Source organism: Pieris napi, chromosome 4 (assembly GCF_905475465.1).
Source record: "Pieris napi chromosome 4, ilPieNapi1.2, whole genome shotgun sequence".
Taxonomy (NCBI): domain Eukaryota; kingdom Metazoa; phylum Arthropoda; class Insecta; order Lepidoptera; family Pieridae; genus Pieris; species Pieris napi.
The window spans coordinates 4285297-4311492 of NC_062237.1; the positions used below are offsets into that span (position 1 = coordinate 4285297).

Sequence of the window (26196 nt, forward strand, 5' to 3'; positions counted from 1 at the left end):
TCTTGCTGCAAGATCAAGACCAAGACCAAGACTGAGAGCGCAATACCAATACCAAGACCGAGACCATGTGTATTGACGCAAGACAATACCAAGACTGGCCTAAGTCTCGTCTTGGTCTTGCATTTGGGCAACACTACTCGTAAATCTAAAGTTTTTTAGATTTGTATAAATATGAACAAGACTTAAAAAGAAGTTTCTCTGCTGACATGTGTACTTTGTACGCACGCACTATTTTATTATTCGTATGTCAATGAGATAAAACGGTATTAGTATGACACAGTGTTATACAATTATACTTGACTTAGAAAGTCCACGACATAGAAGATGGAGAATTTTAATCGTGTTAAACACATTAATGATATATATAAAGACTAGTAGACTCGGCCAAGCGTTGCTGTGGCTAAGATTTTTGTTATATTACAGTAGTAAACTATTCAAGAGAAACGGCAGGAGAATACCAATCCACCATGCTTTTTGGTGGTTATGCCATTTAATTGTAGCTTATGTGAAACGTTGGTACTTTCAACACAGCGCCATCTGTTAGAATTGTGACTATCAAATAATAAACAAATATTTTGCAATAAAATAATATTGCGGGTATAAATTGAGATGTAAGCTATTCTATCTTTTAAGTTGGATCAAACTACACACGGTGTGCAAATTTGATTAATATCGGTTCGGTAGTTTAGGAGTCCATAGCGGACAAACAACGTGACACGTAATTTAAATATATTTTAAGATATACAAATATGACTTCCGTGTTTTAGTTTTTGAACAGTATTTATGTAGAACAGTGGCACCCGGCTCGATTATTTATGAGAATCGTGGATTCAATTCCAGCTCGTGTAAAGCTAGATTTGCATGAAAAACAATTTCCTCATTTTAAAAATCTACCTGTTAAGAGACAAATTGCCATTGATTTATTCAAACGGTATTGAGAACAAATTCGTGTTACTTTTATGTGGGTTATCGATTACGCGAATTAGTCAAGGGGTCAGATAATGGACTTTGAAGTTTCACTAATTAAAGTAATAATGCTAATTAAATAGCAGAGTTGGCCGAATGGTTCAACTCATCCCTGGAACCGTAGGTTCGATCCGCGACTGTGCACCATTTGAGTTTCTGTGCGTATTTAAGACTCACTCATACGGTGAATACATTGTGACCAGAGAGTAAGGAGACGGTGTGTGCCACAGAAGGTTGATCACCTATTTGCCTGTTAGAAATGAACACGGGACAGATAAGTACATCCTCAGATGGGCCTCAGCCCAGACCTAAACGGTTGTAGCACCATTGGTATTGGTATATTGCTAATTAAACGTTTGCGCCATTAGTATATGTACGTATATTGCTACTAAAACATTGGAATACTATTAGGAATCGAAAAGTAGAAAAGCTCCCTTGCAAAAAAGGGTCTTCTTTTGAATTTAAAGTCGTTTAACATATGTGTCAATGTTTTACTTGTAAGCAAAACAAAAGAGAAGGTATCAATGCCATGCCTTTCGATACAGACGCGAATAATTAACACTGGCTAAACAAAAAATATATAATAAATGCATCAAGTTTATTTCCTTGTCATTCGCTAGTCCCTTTGAGTATGATCATTATCCTAAGATGACTCGTTAGCGCGAAGGTCAACCCGAGGTACACTGACAGAATGGATGGATGCAAAGCCTTTATGCGTCGTTCATTCACCCCACTAATGAATCAAAGCGCATATTGTCAATACCGAGTAACTAAACGAGCACAAAGCCAGATTAATTCCCATTTAAATGTGTGAAATAAGTGAAGTGCGGCCTAATGACTGCGATATTGTGACTTGTAACTCATAATTCTTTAAGGGCAATTTTACAATTTGTCACGTCGAATTGGAATTTATTGTTATATTGCTACTTTACAGTCAGTGACGTGTCAATTTTGCTCTTAGGAGCTCTGTGCTCTTCTCTCACGCTTATTGAACTTGAGAATTTTAATTCAATGTTTTTGTAATTTTTAAGTAAGTACAACAAAGATCAGCAATTTGTACCGTTTTATTGGGACGAAAGCTCGCGACAAACGTATATCAATACTGTTCATATAACCTCGCCATCTAGGCACAGGTATAAAGTTCGAGACACATATAATATCTTGCTTTCTTTATATATTATTACTAGCTGCCCCCGCGAACTTCGTTTCTCCTTAATGTGATTGTTGGTACCTTTTTAGTACATACCAACATGGAACATTTTGCTATGCTACCCCAGAGACTGTTTTTGTTTGTTTTTCTGTGAATTTTTCTCTATATAAACCTCAGAGTTCATATTGTCATAAGATTTTAATTAACAAATAAAATATGTTGTGCAATAAAAAAATAAAAACACAGTATCTAAAAAAATAAAAATTGAGGGGTGGACCCTAAACATGACATGACCACCCTTAACATTTAAGGGTTTGTAAGATAGATAGTAGCCGATTCTCAGACTTATCTACTGAATATGCATAAAAAAATTCATTAGAATCGGTCGAGCCGTTTCGGAGGAGTATGGGAACATTGTGACACGAGAATTTTCTATTCCCCGTCAAGCTTTCACCAACTTACACTTTAAGGTTCTAACTTTATTATGTATGTATATATTTTTGTCTATTGTTATATTTTCATGTAATTTTCTTGTATCTATTTGAACCTAAGTTGAGCGTGCAAATACTTCTCACTATTGTTGTATTTCTGTTAATTATCATGTACGATTAGGGACACAATATTTATATATTATTGAACTTGATAATTGGTAGTACCATTTAAAAGTTAAGCATGTTTTTGTAATTTTTAAGTACAACAAAGATCAGCAATTTGTACCGTTTTATTGGGACGAAAGCTCGCGACAAACGTATCTTTATAGATTAGTTTGACGTAACTAATTATTTAGTAATATATTTACAGCTCAGCCGGCTTCCTCAGAGTCCAGGCAATCTGCATTCGACTGATCCCATTTTAATGGAGCGCTGAGCAAACAGGCTCCGAGCCGCTTACGGCCAAATCCACCGGGATCCTATGCGCCACTTAGCTTGAACATACACTGTTACACTGCACATACAGCTTATGTACTTGTTATTACATATTACCAATAAAAATATTTATGAACAATTTTGTCTATATTTTGCCAGTCATTTTAAGTTTCTTGTGGGTTATATTAATTCTATACAGCACCTGTATAGTGTACAATTGTTTTGGTATATATTAATAAATTTACGGTATCTTATTAGACTATTTAAGTGTATGAATCTGACAGTTTTAGCTTAATTAAGACAAAATAACACGTGGTGTTAAAGCATTGTCGACTTAAATAACTAACAGTAAGGGCGATATATATATACCTTACAATTACAGGTATCAGAGAAATTAACATTTATTCTTTCAAAACTTAAATTCTGAGAGAACGAGATGAAACTTTTTAGCGTGTGACCGTGAGATTGTTTAGTATATTAAACAGCCTAAAGCGTACTAACTCAATTTAGAATTGAAGTAATAGCCATAAAACAATTGAATTCTAATACTATAGAGCTTATAATTGATTTCTGTTTCCACACGTTAGATTTAAATCATAGATTATTGATAATACAGATATAAGAGATACTAGAATCCGTGGTTAGTGAATGTAGGTATTTGCATCTGAAGGCATGTATCTATTTAAAATAACAAACTCCAATCGAATATATTCAATTTTTTTTATTGGAACACAAATTGGCCACAATTTCTCCGTCCACCGATGGGTCGACATTCATTACGAAAAATTTAAAAACTAAATTAGCTACAAATAGTAGTAAAGATATTGGTACGATTATATCTATTTATTAAATTAAAAAAAAAACAATCTTGTACTAGACCGAGTTCTTTCATTATAATAATTTTTGTAAAATTCATATTTAAAAAATGTAAAAAAATAGATTTTTATTGCGAATTCAAATACTTATATATGTTCAAGACGAAACATTGTATTTTAGTGCATTTAATGCTATTAAATATTTATTTAATTCATAAAATAAACATTTTAAGGCAGTTCGTTAAATATAACACAAGAATCTATGCGCATCTGTAGTTTTAGTCTATGTCATCACGAAGACCCGGGGGTGCAATTGCATAATTGTTTTAAGCTAGTCTTTTAATTGTTCGATCAGGGGTTGAGATTTATTGTACTACGTGACCTCCACCTCCATTTGTATTCATACTATTTCCGCATCACCAACGTTTAATCAAAGATTAATACTGACCAAAATTTAAGAACGTCTTAAAAGGAAAGGTCGGAGGAATTCAAACTTTGGACTTCAAACTTAAACATTAAACCCACGAAGGCACTTCAGTTTAAGGTTAGGCAAGAATAGACAATACATTGTTTTGATTTCTAACATCATGTAACAATGGCCAATTTTAACAAGTTCAATTATTGTTATACAAGAAACCAAATAATTTAGATTAAAATAAAATGTATTTAACTATGAATCATGGATATTCAAACTATATATCTTTGGATTATATATTTATATATAAGTAAATTTTGTTTATTCATTATAACTATGCAATGTGTAAGATTTGGAGATTGAAATAGAAAATACCTGTGTCAGGATTCCCAGCTCTTTCATAACAAACTCAGTGGCACAATTTTTATTTTTTTAATTATATTTTGTTTAAACTATACCTCCCAATATGTATAGGCTACACGTGTTATAATCCTTCAAATATTTACTTTCAAAGTAGAGCTTTGAGATGTCGAGATGTATTCTTAAGCCACTTAAGTATATCGTCTTAAGATATGCTCTAATATTTAGGTCCTGCGAATGGTGTGTATTTTCTTAAAGACTTATGTGTTCTATTTATTTTTACCTTCGATATAGATACGGTAAAATAAATCTAATATATAAAATTCTCGTGTCACAGTTTTCGTTGCCATACTCCTCCGAAACGGCTTGACCGATTTTGATGAAATTTTTTGTGCTTATCCGGTATCTATGAGAAAACATCTATTTTTCATCCCCCTAAATGTTAGGGGTAGTCCACCCCTAAATTTATTTTTTTATTTTTTAGACAAAATTTTTAATTTCTATTTTTTTATGATACAGCATTAAAAAATACATACAACCCCTAATTTTCACCCCTCTACGATCAACCCCTACTTTTTATAAATGATATACATGGCAAAACGACGTTTGCCAGGTCAGCTAGTAAATTATAAAATTTATAGACTGAATTATTATGTAGGTACTTTATCGCGCGTCACTTTGCTTGAAATACAAGTATTTTAAAGTCAAACATATTTTATGAAAACCGTTCTTTAAAACATTTTCGATTTAATCTCACGTTACATTTGGCCTTGGCCGATCTCATGTTTTACACTACTACGCCTTAGTTTTACTATTTAATGTAGCTATAACGCCTCTAACGTATTTACAAAGGTTTTCCAACGGGCATTACAATAAAAACAGTGTTGGCCTAGTGGCTACATCGTGCGACTCTCACCCCCGAGATCGTAGGTTCGACCCCGGCCGTACACCATCCGTCTATGTGCGCATCTAACACTCGCCCGTACGGTAAAGAACATCGCGAAGAAACATGTCTAAGACAGCAGGCTGATCACCCACTTGTCTATCAAATAAAAATGTTCAAAGAAACTAATGCAATCACAAAAACACCCTTTAACAGGCAAACACAGCATTCTTTATACATTAACCAACAGAATACTAATAAATAATTAAACAAATAGAAATATATAATAACTTATTGAAAATCTTAGAGCTCTGCGAACTGTCTAAACATAAATGTATACGTAGCAGTGGGACGCTTAAATTAATTGTTAAAGAAATCGAGGGGGCTAAGAGGCTTCGGTATGTCTACAGAGGAGCTATACGCCGTGAATGCGTCGATGACACATTCCCGACGATGCGATGTTTTTGCGACATTAGGTTCACCCATTAGTTGAAATGCCCCAAACTTTATAGTGTATTCGACGCATTTTAATGTTCTATTAACATTAATTACATTAATTTAAGTATAGACAGGTAGACTAACAAAAAGCTTGTCCAAAACGTCAATTCTATTCCGCCATTAACGTATATGTAGCGTAAATATTTGTAATTGTTTATTTCTTATTCCAAACGTATCAACTAAGAAACGCTGTTGCCTGTATCGTTTTTTACCCAAGATTTATATTCCGTCTCTTAGGAAATAAAATAATCACGGCGGCGTTGATTTGCATACAATGGTAAAATAATTTTACGCGCGTTTCGCCGCGCTTAATTCTACTTTTTATACTTTCCGCGTCCTATCTATGAATCAAACGGACTTAGGGTATTTAAGTGTTATTTTTTTTAATTTCGACGATCGCGCTTTATATTAATTTAGGTTTTACGTACGTCAAGAAAATCTAGATTACAACATCGCGCCAGACTGTATGGCGTGGTCGGTTAGTTCACGCCGGTGCTAGCAGCCATCTTGGCGCCGGCGGCCGTGTGTAAACGGCGTTTGTCCTTATACATATAGAAATTTACATTCACTGAGGTCCCTGTCTATCATAAATTCAGCGGACGGCTAGCAACAAAGGGTCCACGACTTTTCCCGCAAAAAGATCCTTAATCTGATTAAATCTCCATCGCAGGACGTCGGACCGTGAAAGATTAATGAATATTTGTGCGAGGATTCCCGGAGCAGCGGCACGTAGCTGTGTCATAATCATATTAGCTGCGACCAAAGGACAGCCGGGCACGCACAGGACCCACGGCCCAATGAGGGCAATACTACCGTGACACCTCACTTCTATTGAAACTTTACGATGTGACTACACGACATACACGTAAGTTTTCCACGTACAAGGTTTCTTTGTCTGGTAATATTAGGATTTTATCCCAGTAATAATATTTAGTCTTCGATATACCCAGTTAACCTTTAATTTTTTTAAGACGTCACGAGTCCAGTTTTATACCGTAACATTAATATCACTTTGTAGCAATTTGAGAAAAGAAACTAATTATTCCGAAACGTAATACACTAAAAGCATTATATATTCCGCATTTTCTTACGTTGCCTTCTATAAATTAGTTTGAGAAGTAAATAAATCATGAAAATATATTAGTATATTTACTAAGCAGCAAAGGGAGCTCATTATACTTTTTAATAGCTCTATATCCACATTAAATTACATTTACAATAGAACAACGATACTAAAGCGTGTTAAAATAAGTGTTTTCAGTATGAATTATACATCGAAATGGGTTCTTGCATTTATCTTATGTGTTCGAGATACTTGAAACACATTATTCAAAATAGGAATTCGTAATTATTTACAGATGTGATGATATTACTGCCTTTATTGTTGTATTATATACAGTACTAGACCATGAGTTTTACAATTAAACGTAAATGTCTGATAAAAAATATCTTGAGAAATATTTAATTTCAAGTGGATGTAAGTTAATACTTTGCCAAACTCAAACAAAATTTTCGCTTCGGTAAACATAGACGCCCGAAATTGAAGAGTATAAAAGTCCTGTAAAAAAGCCCAGTAGGCAGAATAAGAGGACGCTACTAGAAACCTGGGAAGATGAAATAAAAGAGATAGTGGGGAAAGATTGGAGATTGAGAGACGGGTGGAAGAACTTGGAGGCACTGGTTATAATAACATAAACTTAAAGTAAATTTGAGTAGTTTTTGAATGTAAAATTACTTACTAACAATTAAAGATAGATTTTGAATTGAGGTCAGATAAATAGCAATCTTGAATAAGCAATTGGTATTTGCATCGGCGTCAATAAACACAATCGTAAAAATCAATTGAAAGCCGAAAGAAATTAAACGTGAGAATGTATTGTTTCATGCGAGTGGGATCACAAAACGAAAATCGCTGAGTTAACCAGCTCGCAGCTCGTTTTCGACCTGCTTTTGCGAACATAAATTGCATTAAATAAAACGAATATTTACGACCGCGCATTGAAAAACTTGATTTAATATTTAAACAATATTAGTTAATCTGGAACAATACGTAATTATTTTAACGTCACGGTCCAAGTCAAACGAGAAACGGCCATATATATTTATAGCGTGGCTTATTTTAAAACAATCTCAAATCACTTCTGAATTTTTGGAGTCACATTAGCGGGATACGTGCCCGTACATATTCTACTTCATGGTTCAGACTTCCGTTGTTATAAGCAAGGTCTGTTTTTTAGGTTTGGTGATGCATGAATCTTTAACTGTGGTGCTATTCTACTCGAAGCCATCATATACAAATTGTTTGGTAACATTTCTATTATATCCATTATTATGTATATAAACACACTAGCAGCTTAGTAAGCTGATGCATGCGTATTTGGGGATTTGGAGAAATTATCCAACCTATTTTTAAGAGTCCAAAGAGGATGCACTAATTACATTTTCTGGAAGCCTATTCCAGTCTGCCACTACTCGGTTTGGGAGAAAGTTCTTTAGGGAATTTGTGTTATATTGAGTCGTCTTCAGTTTTAAAGAACTACCGCTCAAATGTGTATTTTCGCTTAAAGAGCTTCTCAATTCCTGGAACATTATAGTGGCCAGTGAGGATTTTATAAGTTTCAATGAGATTTCCTCTTCAAATTCAACATTTCTATATTCAATAACAAGTTACATTGTTTAAGCAGATATTGGAGCCCCTGAACTAAGTCTAGCGACACCTGTACAGTCGATCCCCGGCTGTGCACCAATGGACTTTATTTCTATGTGCGCATTTAACATTTGCTCGAACGGTGAAGGAAACATCGTGAGGAAACCAACATGTCTTAGACCCAAAAAGTAGACGGCGTGTGTCAGGCACTGGAGGCAGATCACCTACTTGTCCATTGGATTGCAAAATGATCATGAAACAGATTCAGAAATCTGAGGCCAACACCTAAAAGGTTGTAGCGCCACTGATAATTATTACCTCCTAAATCAGTAAGATCAAGTGCTTTCAGACGCTCATTATAGGTTTCCTAAGTGCTCTGACCATGCATGTGTGCTGTTTGCTACTTCATACGAAGGAAACTGTTAATATTTTAACTGCGCCTTAACATGCCGCAGACATACTATTACTGTTTAGATACAACATCGTTCTCATTATTCAACCACCGCAGTAATGCGTTGTCATTCTGGTCAAGTGATAATAGGATTTTAAGAAATGGGTTAGTTCGCGCTAAAACTTGGTTCTGAATGCTTAATGCTTCCATAAATATTAGGGTCGCTCGGCGCGAGAATATTACCTAGAAGTTAATTATTTAATGTTGTGGTGGCAATAAAGACGGCTTATCAAACATTCAGGACAAACAACGCGTGCACCGTATTATCCGTAAGACATCATAACGGCCACCATCATCTTATAAAAAATTCATACTCATCTCACATTTCGGCGCCCCTCTTAATTTCGCGTCCTAGGTTCGTGTAAAAACTTCGGGTGCCTTTTTATGACTTTTACTGCGGTATAATTGGGAGGGGCGAGCGCTTATGTCCCTGAGGTGACATAAATACACCCCCCCACACGAAGCTTTCAACTACCCCCCGTTAATCTCATGTAAGTCTATACGATAAGGAAGCATTAAAGCTAAAGTTTAAATTTCCTAAAAGCGTCGTTGGTCAACTTTCTTGGATAATGTTAATTAGAAGTTATCCAATTATAACGCAAAATAGCCCTTTTTCAAATAAATATAACACGAATTTATCACATTATTTACGTAACTCGAACCAAATGCTTTAAAAAAATTTCATTAGAAATGTCCAGTCCGGTCTCATTGAATTGCTGTTTTCTTATCATGAAAATTTCAGGATCGTTTTAACCTCAAAACGAGGTCTATTTGCGTATAGAAACCTATACGAAATTAATTTAAAGATTTATGTAATTTGACATTGTAATAAAAATATACAAGCGATAAATACGTGACACGGAAAGTAGAGATGGGTTTTAAAAGTAACAACGAATATATTTCTGTAAACTAAAGGTAGGGGTGATACATGACACGTTATATATGACTTAATGTAATGCAAAGCATACGAAATAGGGTTGGTGTGTCCCAGGTGGGTGCGTCGCAAAAAGCTGTTGTATGTTTTTTGGACAGCCCCGAATATTTATATGTACTGTAATATTAAATAGTAATATACTGAAATCTTCTCTATTTTATTCGAACCATAAAGATATTACTGAATCAATAATTAATTGTTTACAAAAGAGTTTAACAACAACAGCCTTTTAACTTTAGCTGGAAAGTTTCAGATAATAAAGCAAACAAGGAAAATCGAGGCGTGTAATGGGAACGGAATATTTTCCGATAGTTTCCTATATCAAAGAAAGCAACTTATACCTTCAATTCAGTCACCAAACGCGATTCCAATTTAGAAGGCAGAAGTGATGCGCGAGGCGCGGGTTCGGCGTGTGCATGTATTTGCAAATTCCGAATAGCTTTCAATATGTGGAGGCGCAACTTGGTCCCTCCTGTCGATCTCTTCCAATATCGCACTCAGAGACGTCACGAAGGCGACGCCATTATTCGACGCGACAATTGACAACAACCTAGGACGCCGTATGATAGATGGGACGTAAAAAACATATCCGTAATTGAGATTTCTATTATAAAAATTGAAGACGACCGATCGGTTTTACCATGTTTGTTTACATAATGTGAGTGGTGCGCTATCGCATTTCGAAGCGGACGTCAATTTGTATATTGTCATTAAAGTCGATGCGGAAAGTTTGGGTGCGTTCATCCATCATAGTGACGTCCGATATCGCGCCTAATATGTATTGATTTGCCACTTAGCTGTTTCTTGAATCTTACCGCTCCACCCTTCCGTCCGGCGAAAGCTTAACGAGGTGTTTGTTTTGTATTCGTTAGAATCGACGTTTAAGAATACGAATCGAAGGTTCTGTCATATAATTGTGTACGTAATGTAATTTGGAAGAGGCTATGTATTAACGACTTTACGTAGACAACCAGCTTTAACAAATGTTTTAAGGCAGGTTGACTTCTAGAGTAATATATTTTCTAATAACCCGTCTAGACTTAAGAAATATCTTCTTATATATATAACAACGTATAATTGCTCTTTCAATTCGAAATTCAAATACTTTTTATTTCATCTCGCAGACGACGGAACCTACCTGCGACAGTAAAATAACAATTAAATGTATTAAATATTAAAGAGAAACGTATAATGTAATAACTCTAGATTTTCGTGAATTGCGAAGAAAAAGATTGCGTCACCAAGGTCCCCGTAGGGTGGGGGTGGGTGGCGAGAACAATGGTTTCGATTCTCACACGTGTGGAGGATTATTTGCATTCGGAAATAAAGAGAGGAATGATAAAAGAAAGGCGCGAGTGGGTTCCCGAGGCTGGTGTGGGAATCGGGAGGTGGGTAGCGCCTTCGAGGGGGCTCGTTACGCGAACAATGGAGAAATAATGTACAGATTGCAGTGAGCGATGCGCCGAAGACTCAGGTGTCTTAGCTGTGTGCGGACATCGTGTTTGATTGTCGATGTAAGTGTCAGACTACTCATCGATACTGTACAAATATAAACTATTACATACTGTTAAATATTACGTTCCTATTCGGCCTCAGCTAAAACTAACCTTTTGAAACACATGACACAATGCATTAAAATACTTAAAGAACTTCATATATTAACGAATGTTTTTATCTGTTGTGGACTCACAAAAGGTTTGCTTATGTCAGTTCCTATAGTGGTAGAAATAGATTGGTATTTACATTTTTGTCGTCATTTTTTGAAGTTTATTTTTCTGCATGTGTAGTTATTGTTATATTAAAAATAAATCAGTGGCGCAACCTTTTCAGGTCTGGGCCTCAGATTTCTGTATTTGTTTCATGATAATTTGTTAATCTAATATTCAAATAGGTGATCCCTTCTCTGCCTGACGTACGCTTGTGACTTTTTGGATCTAAGGCAAGCCGGTTTCCTCACGATGTTTTCCGTCACCGTTCGAGCGAGCGCACATAGAAAGAAAGTCTATTGCGATCAAACCTACGACCTCAGGGATGAGTGTCGCACGCTAAAGCCACTAGGCCAACACTGCTCAATATTTACATATATACAGTGTAAATACTTGCCGCATTTGGGTGACCCGTAATGGCAATTAATTTGTTTAAATAAATATGTTACTCATCATACGACTACTGTTTATGACCATTCTAAATTTGAAAATGTATCCCACGCTTATAAGCGATATTTAAAGAACATAGAGAAGTAATTACCGCAGTGACTATAAATGTATGTTCTAAGTAACTGTCATCCTTGGGGGCCTCATAGCCTAGCGGTCTTATTAAGTGGCAGCTAGGTGAGGGGTACCGGGTTCGATTCCCGGTTCGAGGGCAAGTTTTAACTTAATTTAAATTTGTTCTCGGCCTTTGGGAGGGTTGTGCGGTACCGGGCGAGTGCCTAAACCGTACATGGAGGACACGATCGAAGTTCTAAGGCAAGCACGAATTATAAAAAAATCTTATACTTGACGCTGGCTAATGCACAAACCGTGCCAGAGCCATAAAAAAAATAAAAAACTGTCATCCTTAACATTCGTCATCACATGAACCCATTCGATACAGAATCAAATACAATAACCGGGCCCAGTGTCCCATTGTAACGTTTAGATATTAAGTGTGAATGATTTTAATACACGAGGCTGAATCGTTCAAAGATTGCCTTCATAGGAAGCGCAAGCAATCACAACACAATCACTCCATCCTCGCATGACACCGAAATCGTCCTCGTTCATAATAATAAAGTATAAATTAATCCATTTAGAACGGCCGGCACCGACCGACGATTAACGGAAGCGTCTACTTAACTAATTTAACCCGGGTGGTTTTAACAGAATGGATAGCAGTGATTACGGGTGACGGTGACAAGCGTGTGATCTGCACGTTATTTTGATACTCTGTATTTTTAATACCATAGAAATAATGAGTTCACACCATAGACAAAGGATAGACAAACCATAGACAATATCATGTCACAGATATATAGCAGCCTGCATGTTGTATTCGCGTTGCAGAATCTATGAGCACAGTTTGTCACTGTTATGAATGTTTTATCGTACTTTCAATATTATAATACAAAATTATTTTTAAACTTATAAATGTACTAAAAAGTATTGATACGTATGTCATTAAAAATTTAAGTCATTTCGACTTCAATAAATTTTGAAGTCGAAAAGTTTTTCGAGACGTATTACTACGAAGAATCCCAATGCAAATCGTTCTAAGTTAATCCTATAAAAACTGAATAGTTATATCGATTTCTTCAGGATACCATCATCAGACAAAAAGCATTGTTTATTTGCCGAAACCTCTTCGAATTATTTATGAATCTACGAAAAAAAATTGTTAATCGGTCCAAAACGGTCGGCCTAATCATAACCTTAAATAACAATTATTATTGTATTTGCGGAATTAAAACTTTAGTATACAGAGCGGATAATAATTTCGAATTGAGCAAACAAAAACAAGATATAAAAGTATAAATAGCTTATCCATTTAAAAAATTCCACAGATCAAAAATTAATTAAAAAATCACTATAAATTAACCCAAGCACTTAGTTATAAAAGCTGATACTGATTTATTATAGTGTGTAGGCGTCAGCCATTTAGCTTATTGGAATTTGGAAGCATTAAGTTATTATGTAGATTAGAAATTTTAAGAAATAATCATTGTTAACCAGCTCTAGTATTTCTTGTTTTTAAGTTACGACCAGATTCTATAATTACTTTAAAATCGTATGTATTATATTCGATACATATTATTGTATACATTTATAATCTGATCAATACATATCGAATTAAGAAAATTAATTTATTCGAATTTAATTTTAGATGGATGCGATATTAGATTATAAAATTTTATTGCTATTAATTGTTAATAATTTACTATGATAATTATTATACTTCAAACCAGAACTTAAATAATGAGGATGGGCTTTATAACAACAATGTATTCTAGGTAACCCCATTACACAATACATGCTGTTGCATATGTAAACAAATGCATTGTGATATTTTATATTCGAAACCAAAAGTGACGTGATGCCTAGGTCTTGGGACGTATACAAGATATTTATAATCTTACAAGCCGACATTTTAATAACATTGATCAAATAGAACAAAAGTATGTGGACGGAGCACTCGACAGAGATGAAAGTTAAAAGGGTCGGAGGGCGGGCGCTAGTGTGGGGAGGAGAGGGTTGAATGTCTTATTCCCTCCACAATTCAGAGGTATTTCATGTTTTTCATACGCAAATATATCCTCGTTACTGAGGCACACGTGAAACACTATTGCGTACGCGCTTAAGTTGTTTAGGGTTGTCGACCAATATGGTACATTTCTCATAACACTAACGGTATTTTCATAACGTGGACTAAATAAATATACCTCGTAATTAAGGCCCAATATGTCAAATGTTAAGATATACATTGGCAAAAGTTGTTAAAAAATAAATCATTAATTATTTTCTGGACCTATCAATGTTTGAGATTAATTTAACCCAGTTTTTGAAATATGTTTACGTGTAAAATTTTGAAAAAAGCCAAAATTTGTATCAGTGCAAGTTCAATCAGATCAATTAAAAAAAAAAAAATTTTTTAAATACAATTAAAGCATTAATTTAATTGTCAGCTTGTCACATATTGTTATAGGTATCAAGAATTTAAATGGTAGTAGGTAAGCAGTTAATATGTGAACAAAGTGACAGCCCTGTGCTCTATATAAACACCATAAACATTTGTAAAAATCTCAACAACATTAGTGACAGCAAGAGTTTTAGAATTCTTTAAAGATTATAATGTAATGCATATCAGTTGCCTTAAGGGATTATACCTTAAGAGAACATATGAAAACATATTTTTAATTCAAGATTTATGGAATTTGAATCATATTAATGATATAATAAAACATACATATTAAAGCATAAAGGCCTTCATTGAACAGTAGGTATATTGAATTCTTTTTATGCAATACATATGACACCAAAAAAAAATAAATATCACTAAAATGCATGGTATAAAGTATAAACTATAAACAATCTAAATTTAAATCGAAGCTATCAAGTAAATTGCCGTTTACTGAATAAAAAAAAAGTTATTATTTAATGTGTTTTTATAACAATACTAGTTGTTATATCAAAAGTTCTCTGAAAGGACAATGATGTGAAAAAACACTGACCAGTTTTGTTGTTATGTGTGGGATCCCATCATTCCCCACTGACAACTAAAAGCAGTTGGTTAGTAGCCTCAGTTTAAATCAGCATTACTTAATTGGAATGATTGTTTATTGTAGACAGATGTGAGAAACTATGTGTAAGTTTATGTAGGGAAATATAGATTTATTGGCAAAAGAGTAACAAACCATTCCTAAGTAATCCCTAAACTCACCCAACATTTGTTCAAAAGATGTTGCTAGCTGAAAGCTACTTGACGGGTGCATTATAAACAATTATACAAAAACTTGTATTATTATGTACAATAGTTTTGGTTTTAATGGATTTAAATGTGGATTTATTACTTTATTTACAGCTTGATATTTTATTGAAGATGTGTTCGTTAACAAACAATATTATATGTAAGTAAAATGAACTAAAATATTGAATTATATTGTATAATTGTAAACATGACAATAAAAAGGCAATTTCTATTCAATGGACAATGAGTAATTGTTCTCTGTTGTACAAAATTGTAGTAGTATATATATCTTATTTAGCTTAATAATTTGAATATATAATTCCTCGTTGATATTTAGTTTTTGTTTTCTTAGACAACACTGGTTGTAGTAGTATAATTATGACAACTTTAATGTTTTATCAAATATTTTTTATAAATGGTTTAGTAAAGAACTAAATTTGATTCTTTATATATCAAATAAAGTGTTCCCCAATTCAATAAAATGCTTGGTTATTGATACTATTCTTTTATTTTACCTACAAATATAAACAACACCTTCAATTTAAAGCCTATATTGGTAAGTTTTAAGAGATTTAATGACAAAAACTTATCTTTCATGAAACAAGGTTTAATAGGCTTACCTCATTTTGATCAAATTCTTGCAGATATCTATCATTTCTATGTTTTTCATACATAGCGCGAGCCAAAGCACTTCTTGGTCTGTATAAACCATTCAATCCACTACTTGCCATCTCTTCATATCTAATTCTTCTTTCCAGAGGTAAATTTAACTCCCAATCAAGTAATTCAAAGTGCTCATGTTTTGGACAAACTTCTCTGTATTCCTTTACACAATAAGAGAAAGAATATCTTGTTAAACAATTTATTTTTCGTGTAACTTTCAATGATTCACAAAGAGTATGAAATAGTATTAACAGAAATAATTTACACATTTATATGTAAAGAAATTAGCACAACAATACCTACGAATAATAACCTCAACATTAATAATTATATGTGCCTTTTAAGATTTGATGTGGTTTAATTGTTTACTAGTAATATAAATTGAATACCATATTACAAATGTTGATGATTATTTAAGAATAAAAGCAAGAAACATAAGATTTTGCACAATATGAAACACAAGTTCGAACTTCAAGTATATTTTGATACGATTGCGAGTGACAGCTGTTGCTGTCAATTGTCACACTAAGCGCAGGCGTGAATTGGATGTAAAAATATCACTATTTTTATTTATTTATATACAAAATATTGTTTGCTTATTTTAAAATGGTACTTATGGTGTTATTATTCATAACGTAAACAGAAAGGACTGATGCATATGTAAAGTAGTAAAAAATAATAATGTACGTCTAATAATTTGAATTTACCAATACAGTGTTTATGGTGTTTAATTAATAATGGTTCTTTCCGTGACACTGTTTTAACATGCATCGAATATTTTAACTTTATATTCTATTTAACTTTCTTGTCTGTTTCTACTATATTGCTGTATCTGGCTGTTACCTAATGAATATGCGTATGTGATATAAATAATATGAATAACTTCAATTCTACTTACCCGTTCTTCTTTCTTTTCAAGGGCTCCTTTTATTACAATTTCTCGGAGAACTGCACTCATCATTTTGATATCACTAGTTTGTCACAAGAGAATTTAATTTCTGATCGTTGTGGATAGATATTGTTTTAATTGGTCCTAAATTATTTAGGAATGTTTTCGCATAGGTAAAGTAAAAGGTAAAGTTCCAGTTTTAGTTCAACCTTGGCCGTGACCGTACATTCACTGTCTCAGTGACTAACCGATCACTGCAGTAACCGTTAAAGAAAATAAAGAAAAACAATCGGGTCAATTCTGTAGTGGTAGACGTCAGTAGTAATAATTATTATAGAAATATTATTTCCGGTTAAAAGTTCCTTTGATCGTAATAGTTTTTACTTAAAGTTTTCCTGTATAAGGAAAACACGGAGATATCAGTTATAACTTATATTATTAGAATTATAGGTAATGTGTGTATTTCTTTCCAGTTATTTGAATTGTCACTAATTCGATATTATATTAGTAAAATATTTGTTAACTTACTGATTTTTCTACGTTTGGAATCTTGAGTTTGTGAAAATTGTAGGGTGACCGCTTTGTTATTTCCATTTTTAAACCAAACAAATCGACGAGTAGTAACTTGAAGTGAGCCGCTTATAAGTATGAATATGATATGTAACATACATTTCATGAGATAATGATTAGTACGATAAGAGGTAATCAGCTTTAAATTTGATAAGATTTTTAGTCACGTATTTCGTTTCACTAATCAACATGTCCTGGACCCATGTATATTTACTATAGCGTGTATTGGAGTTAAATACTGTAATAAATTGCTAAACAGCTTGTTCAGGTGGAACTCTGTATCACCGTATCATGGGGACGTACTTTAGGTAGTAAATTATCAATCGAAACTTTATACTCGGGACATCGAACCGGTATACGATAGCACACTGGTCGAGGTTGAGATTTGGTGCTTGCTTTTTCTCAAAGGGTATAAAGGAGTCTTCACTGTGAGGATGAGGTTGCACACGTAATGGTGTGAACAGCTGAACAAGCTTATTCTTAGCAATACCTTATGTAGGCAGGCTTCCAGGAATTTATTTATATCATAATGATTAAATCGGCATTTGATAAAATCTTTGATAGCATTTCCACTCATCTTCTGTAGAATCGCTTCACCTAACTCGACTAGTAAACAAACATTAATTTGCTCCTATCGCGTGTATGAGACAAACATTGTTACATTTCAATTAAAAAATGAAATCAAAATAATGCACAATTCAGTTCAATATGGTTTTCGATCACGCGCCGATCGCCCGAAGCGTTGGCCTCACGATGGATGCGCCGGCGCACGCGGGACATTTAAAATAATTACAAGCCAACGGAGAAACGTAACAGCCAGTGTTTTGAGACCATTACTTATTTTTAATTCCAAAAATACCTTAAAAGCACACTTAGAGTGTTGTTATGGTGACTAATAAGACTCGAAGATAATTTTCCCATATTTCATTGTATGTTAGACATAACTTTATATATGACGGGTTGTTATCGGTTCTTCAGTATTTTTAAAATTTAGAAAAGAAATTTCTTAAATGACGTTTTTGGGTATATTATTAAGGGTCTTATGGTAGTTTAGTATGATTAAATTCCAGCCTTATAGTGTAGACATAGACAAATCCTGCACTTGAACTCTGTAACTCTAAGTGATTGCGTTTCTAGCGTCAAAGTTGCTTTTTTGTACCGCCCCATTCCAAGGTTGCGACATCGGCGCTGTATTGAGTAACATCGAAACTGAAAAATCGCTCTCGGAAGTTATAGAGTACCAACGCTGTATCAAGAGATGTTCATCGATGTTGGATTTAAATTAAACTGTGTTCAAAGCAAATGTGTGCGCTGTTGTTGCTGTAGGGCATACTAATTATTGTATAATTGTACAATATCGTTTTATCTTAAGAGCAAGGTGTTTTTAAAACAAAAGCAAGCGGTCAGTTTAATTTAAATCCGTGCTTGTAGTTTTTGCACCCTCAACCGCATTCTCACAGCGGCGAGACTTGATGCACTTCAGTTCTGATTGGATCATTACCGAGTTCATCATACCCCGTGCGATCCTCGGGCTACGAGGGAGATAGACTGACCACCATGTACCAAAGAGAAAGAGACGCAGCACGAGCACATCACCCAAGAATTATTTCATATCATGATTATTGGAACTTTATTGCACTCCGTAACTAACAATTGACATTAGGAAATGCAATTTTATATTGATTTCGTAATCTCGCCGGTCGTTTATTTTTATCAAAGCAAATCTTTCTATGATTTGCGGCTAACCATCGTGCAGGTTGTTTATTGTTCAGAGAATGTCATTAAAAGCTCGATGGGGATTAAGCGAGCTTAAATTTTCACGTAGCGCGGCAGGAAATCACTTTAACCGTCACTAAGGGTGAGAAGAAACCGAGAAATTATCTTTTCGACTTTCGTAACCGCTAAACGGGCCAATTACACGATACACTTTGAATTATTGAGATATCAAAAAGTAATGATTTTTCACACCGGCCGGAAGGTGTCGTAGAGATCACGTAGCCTGCCTATCAGTGATTTCGGCATGATTATAATCATCACGTTTCTAATAAAGTTCCTCAGCTGGACATCGACTCGGTGCAACCGCATTTATTGTTGTTAATAGCGGCCTTTTTTGTTAATAAACTGTATACAAAATGCTTGTTACCGCAAATATTATCTGTATCTTGTTCACTTAACATCTTTTGTATAAGGAGTAGTCATTTTACTCGCGTTGGTGAAATATCTAGACTTTATTCAAAATTAATAAGGCAGATTAGTAAGATCAGCGACCAAAGTAGAGGGCATTATAAAGAAAAAAAAGGCAATTGAAATGGCGCTGGACCGGGCTAATGACGAGAGATAGCAGGTTGAAATGGACAAAAATAATTACAGAATGGCAACCACGCGATGGAAAAAGGAAAAGAGGAAGACAGAGCAAGAGATGGGCAGACGATATAAAGAGAATAGGAGGCACAACTTGGACAAGAAGAGCTAACATCAGAAAATAATGGAAACAGCTGGAAGAGGCCTATGTGTCACAGGACACGCTGATTACCTAAAACGGGTCATATATTGTATTAGATTAAGTTTTATTATGTAACTTAAATAACTATTAACATATTATACTTGGTGTCAGCATTAAAGGCTTTTTATTAATTAATTAATTAAATGATAATTCAGTACTATTTAATGGTCTTTGCTTAAAAAAATTTTTTTATAGACAAATAGGTGAAAAGACATGCTTGTTACAAATTAATCGTCTTCATCACACGATGTTAATCTCATATTCCTAAAATTTACTCCGGTTCTACAATTTTGAAAATAGAATTTCAATTATGTATATTAAATGTCTGTAATTTGTGGTTCGCAATTGAAATCTATAATTCGATTTCTACTATAGACGAATAGTGCTGATGGAAATGAATTAAATTTAATTCGAATAATTGAAGTCGATTACAAGACAAAGGGTTGAGTAAAGGATTCAATTTTGTACGTGATGAGATGCTTCATATCATTCGATGCTTGGCTACACCATGAAGTATTTTAAATAGTGTGTACTGATGGGAACTTCTTGTATAAAATTGCGGTAAAAATAAATTGTACTTGAGGTATTACGAGGTAGCTACTATTGTGTGCTATTTTTATGAAATATATAATTATAATAATTTATTCAAACAATTTAATTCTGTAATCAATCCTGTTTAAATTAAAAACAATTATAGAACTTTGTTGTTAATTAGGTCTAAGGTAATATTCATTAATCAGTGACTCTTCAATCAGGTAAGGCCTGGGCCTCAGAATTCTGTATGTGTTTCATGATCATGTGTCAATCTAATTGGCGTTTATTAAGTAGGTAATCAGCCTCCTGTGCCTGACACACGCCGTCGACTTCTTGGGTCTAAAGCAAGCCGGATTCCTCACGATGTTTTCCTTCATCGTTCCAGCGAACGTCAATTGCGCACATATACAGAAAGTCCAATGGTGAAAAGGAGACAGAACCTACGACCTCAGGGATGAGAGTCACACGTTGTAGCCACTTGGCGGTGTTGACCTGATGTAAATATCTCCTTCTTAGCTTTAATTATTTACATAACAGTTTATTGATAATGCACAGAATCTTTAAAAAAGGATAATATTTACCAATTTAAATGAAAAAAAAAATAGCCAAAACTGATGAAAACCAATATATAAGATGAATATTAGGTACTCACAAAGACAATGTACTAATAATTAGCTCATTTAGGTGTGTGTGGGAATGTGCAATGTGTGGAGGTGTATAAGTGTGTGTGTGCATACTACGTCAAGTCTAGTCGTCGTAGTTAACGTCTATCTATGGATTCATTCCCCTTTAAAATCCTAGATTCTAAGCTGTAACAAAAATTGTTTCGGTTAGACCTGGTCTCTAAGTAATAGAACTCCTAATACGCAAACAATGGAAATGGGAAGTATTCTTTTCTTTAGTATTGTGAGGTTAATATCAGCATATTTTAATGCAAGTTTAACAGGATTGAGAATATAATAAAGGCTTGAAATCATATCTCATTACTTAAGTTAAACCGCAACGGTTGTAGACAGTCTGAAGCAGATGTTCAACTGGGAAAAATGTATTAAGGTACAGTAAACACAGGCAAAATTAAACCCTAAGTCATTTGAATAAAGTTTTAAATCGAATAAGGTATTTTAATCTGTAAGTTCAGTGAATTAATACAGAGGCTTCGTTAGAGGCTCCATAATTAAAAAGCGAAATGACGTCTGCGCGTGAACGCGCTGAAAGTTAAGTGTGAGTGATGCGCAGGCGTCGTTTCTTACTTTTTTATGTTAAATATGACTTGCAATATTGAAAAATGTATACTTTTTTTTAAACAAGCAGAAATTATATTTTTAAAGGTGTTGTGTAGAATTAAAGCGATGTGGTCAAATGTTGTATTTTGTCTAAGCAAGCTTACCACGTTGCTACATTGGCGATTTTTTAATAATATGTTTATTATAATATTGAAATTATTAGCTGACATTGATACTTCCTATCACTCTGACGTCATCTTACGGCGAAATTCACAATAAAATTATATAAATATCTATAGAGTTGATATCTTTGAAATCTAAGACCTATAAAAGTTATGTGGTCGTGATGTTACACCTTCAAACACGTGTTAATCCAGGATTCGAATCAGAAATCTTGATTAATAAACGAGTCATCTAAACGTCAATGTCATATTCGTACTGTCTAAAATGTCCTGAATATCAAATTTCCTTGATTAAAAAAACTCTAAGCATTTTATTAAGCTCTGTGGCAAGGTATGCTGATTAATTAAGGCCACATTTCCTCAGATTAAGCTGCCGGCACTTATTTACTATCACAACGCGTAGCATAATTGCAATGATCACCACATATTTCCTTCCAACGCGTCGAGATTACTAAAACAAATTGCGGCGAATTCCTCTCGGATCATCGTACGTGAATAATTAAGGTCCAGTAATTATGGACGGTTAAATGCAAATGTCCCAGGGCCGAAGTCTGAGAGTATTTTAGGGCATACCCATATAGTTTAAATTAGGTCCTACTTCTTAATTAAATGCTTCATAAAAATCATTCACTCGGCCTCAGGCGGTGGCTCTGTGTCGCCCCGAGTGTCTTTTACTTAAATTATATTCATATTGGTTAAGATTTACACCTTGGTTCACCGTTAAAACGGTTGAGCATTAAATATTATTAATACAACATAACTATAGAACCTTAAGTTACGTGCAAGTATGACATGACACTGTAGAACTCACTGTATCTTGTACCGCATTTACGAAGGAGAGTGTTAAGACTAGTTGTTTGAATTAATACCTGCAGCCGAGTTTCATCATCGGACGTCGAGGCAGAATACGAAATCAAATCAAAATCATTTATTGATTTAGGTAACACAATGTACCTTACGTAAATTAAGTCAAAAAGAAATACATATTAAACATTTACTGCCAGTTATTAAGGGCGTAGAACGGAAGAGAAGAACTGGCAATAAACTCTCCACCACTCTTTTTAATCGCCAAGTTTTTTGTTTTACACAATGTTTGTTAGGAGCTGCAACCATTACGCCGTGTTCCTCATGACATCTAAAGTAATTAATAGTTAATTAAATTCCACCCGCATCACCGTCGTCCGTTGACGTCCGACGTTCCACAACTGAGTATATCTTAAGGCAGTTTTTGCCGCGCACCACTATTTGGAACCAGCTGCCCACTGAAGAATTGCCGAACCAATTCGACTTAGGGCTAAGAACAGAGCGTACCAGTTCTTAAAAGGCCGGCAACGAGCGAGCCTTCTGGCAATGTGAGTGTCCATGGGCATATCATTTAACATCAGATCATCATCATTCTGAAAAGGTGGGAGCTTGTAGTTTATTGTTCATTAGAATGCCAAATCAATGACTGCTTCACGACTGATTTCAGAGCGACCGCCGATGCGAAAACCGCTGTGTGAGTTCGTGAAGTGAGTTACAGAATCGCAGGGCAGAGCGTACCAGTTCTTAAAAGGCCGGCAACGAGCGAACCTTCTGGCAATGTGACTGTCCATGGGCATATCATTTAACATCAGGTGAGCCTCCTGTTACATAAAAGGATATTGAACACCACCCTTCCTCAATCAGCCTTCAAAAAGGTACAATAGTTTTATCCGTAACATTCCGACAACTGAAACACTATAAGGCTGCTCGGATGATTTTACATCTGCATAATTTAGGATTATAATGACCTCAATGGCTGTAGACATGGCTGACATGCCCACTGTATACATAGTGCTAGTGAGATAATATAGGATTAATTTTGCTCGCATGATTTTTTACAATGAAGCCCCATAATACATGACTACGACGTCTAAACTAAACACGCCTGCGTTATATGCACTTTATGACGTTTTCGCTACTGAACTACTTACTAAGTCTTCTTATCTTTATATATAAAAATGAAACCCGTTTTCCGTTGTCACGACATCACATGAAAACGGCTCGACCGATTTGTCTGATTTTTTTTGTTGTGTTTGTAATTGTCAGGAGAAGGTTCTTATAAAATAAAAAAATTGCGCGGAAAATTAGAAAATTCAAGAAAACTTAACCACCATACAATTCGAACTTTTTGGTGTAACCTTATGGCGTTTGACATAACACAACATTGACAGAATGCGTGCTGCAAATATCGTTAGAGGATGTAAGAAAAATGAATATCGTTCAAATAAAATGCTTCGATCGGAGTTATTATATTGATAATATAAAAATATGCGAGCCAGAAAAACAAACAAAGAATGTTGTATAACATAAAGCATTAGAATAATAAACACTTTGTTTCTGAAATATTTTTTAATTCATTATACCAATTTGAAATCAATATTCATAGTTAAGACAGGACAACGTCTGTCGGGTCCGCTAGTATAAAATATTATATTAGTAGCATCACATACACATAACTTTGGGATTGATTTGCTAGTTGAGTATACATTTGTGTACCGTTGAACTACTGAATAAGTAGTCTAGTCGACAAGTTGAAAATGGAACAAAATAGAGATACTACTCTTAAAATTATGTGCGATAGCTCATTGGATCCGGAATGACGTCTAGAAAAATGTGCTAAAAGCGTGTATTAGCACATAAAAAATTGCAAAAGTTATAGACCATTAAAGATGAAAAAATAATGGCATTTAGTTTTTTGCCAATATTTAATAAACTATTAATATTTAAGAAATTTCAAATAAAGATTCTGAAAAAGGAGGAAATTTCTAATAAAAAACGCCTGACTCCCAGAACTCTATCTCCATTATTTATTATGTTAATTTAACGCTGAAAATAGGTCTGCGGGTGACATTTTTAGGATTCGCGCGTGGCGTCAAAAGCGACTACGGCACATTAATTAATTTATTTAAGGTATTGAATATTTTTTTTTAAATTTGAAAAAATTATGGTGTGTTCTGAACACTATAATTAATTTATTCCCGTTGAAAATTTTACTTAAAGTTAATTTTTCAACAAGTTAAATAATTGTTAACTAACGAAATTTTCTCGAACGACCGTCTTAATTGTAAGTGAAAAAAAATGTTTAAATAATGGTCGTAAAAATATTTCGCTTCGTAGAGCCTTTCTTACATACATACTTAACAAGATCGTGCCATAAAAGTTAAAAAAATATTTATACTTTGTTTATAACAATTTTTTTACTTAAACAAAAACTTAAAAATCCATGTAATGATGTTAAAAAAAAATTTTTTTTTCTAAATCATCATATAATCGTTTTTTTATTAATACAAGATATTTATTGATTTGCAAAAAAAAAAATTCCCGCCATTTGTTGATAAATTTTTTTTAAACAAATTGATTAAATCAATATTTTAAAAAAAAAATTTAACACAACTTTATTACATTAAAAATTTTATGATTTAAAAAAAAAATTTTTTTCCTTAATAACAATTTTTACTTGTTTATAATCGTTTTTTTTAATTTTCTATTGTTTAAATAATTAGTTAAGAAATTTGTTTTTTCCTAAAAATCATAATTGACAGTCTTCTATAAAGTAACAGAAAAAAAAATTTTTTTAATCAACAATTCTATTGTTTATTAACTTACCAATTTGTTATAAACAAATATTCAACTTTTGTTTATTTTTTTTCTAAAACTTCTAAAATTAACAAAAACAACCATATATAACAAAGTATAGAAAAAAATTTTTTTTAAATTTTTTGATTATCATGAATATTACTTTTATTTAAAATTAAAAAAAAATTTTTCTATACTTTGTTATATATGGTTGTTTTTGTTAATTTTAGAAGTTTTAGAAAAAAAATAAACAAAAGTTGAATATTTGTTTATAACAAATTGGTAAGTTAATAAACAATAGAATTGTTGATTAAAAAAAAATTTTTTTCTGTTACTTTATAGAAGACTGTCAATTATGATTTTTAGGAAAAAAAAATTTCTTAACTAATTATTTAAACAATAGAAAATTAAAAAAAACGATTCTAAACAATTAAAAATTGTTATTAAGGAAACATTTTTTTTTTAAAAATCATAAAATTTTTAATGTAATAAAGTTGTGTTAAATTTTTTTTTAAAAATATTGATTTAATCAATTTGTTTAAAAAAAATTTATCAACAAATGGCGGGAATTTTTTTTTTTGCAAATCAATAAATATCTTGTATTA

General features: G+C 33.6%; 1 protein-coding gene across 8 annotated transcripts in view; it reads right to left on the minus strand.

Moving 5' to 3' along the window:
• The window catches only part of LOC125048801 (protein-L-histidine N-pros-methyltransferase), a 61197-nt gene extending 43578 nt beyond the window's left edge, over positions 1-17619 (minus strand). The window contains exons 1-2 of one of the 8 annotated variants that reach the window (XM_047647701.1): positions 16989-17197; positions 16048-16251 (exon numbers count right to left, since the gene is read on the minus strand). In XM_047647701.1, coding sequence (XP_047503657.1) covers positions 16048-16251; positions 16989-17051 — 267 coding nt within the window. In that variant the 5' untranslated portion in view covers positions 17052-17197. The other 7 variants (XM_047647703.1, XM_047647705.1, XM_047647702.1 and 4 more) reach the window with 7 other exon arrangements.
• Positions 17620-26196: the final 8577 nt, after the last annotated feature.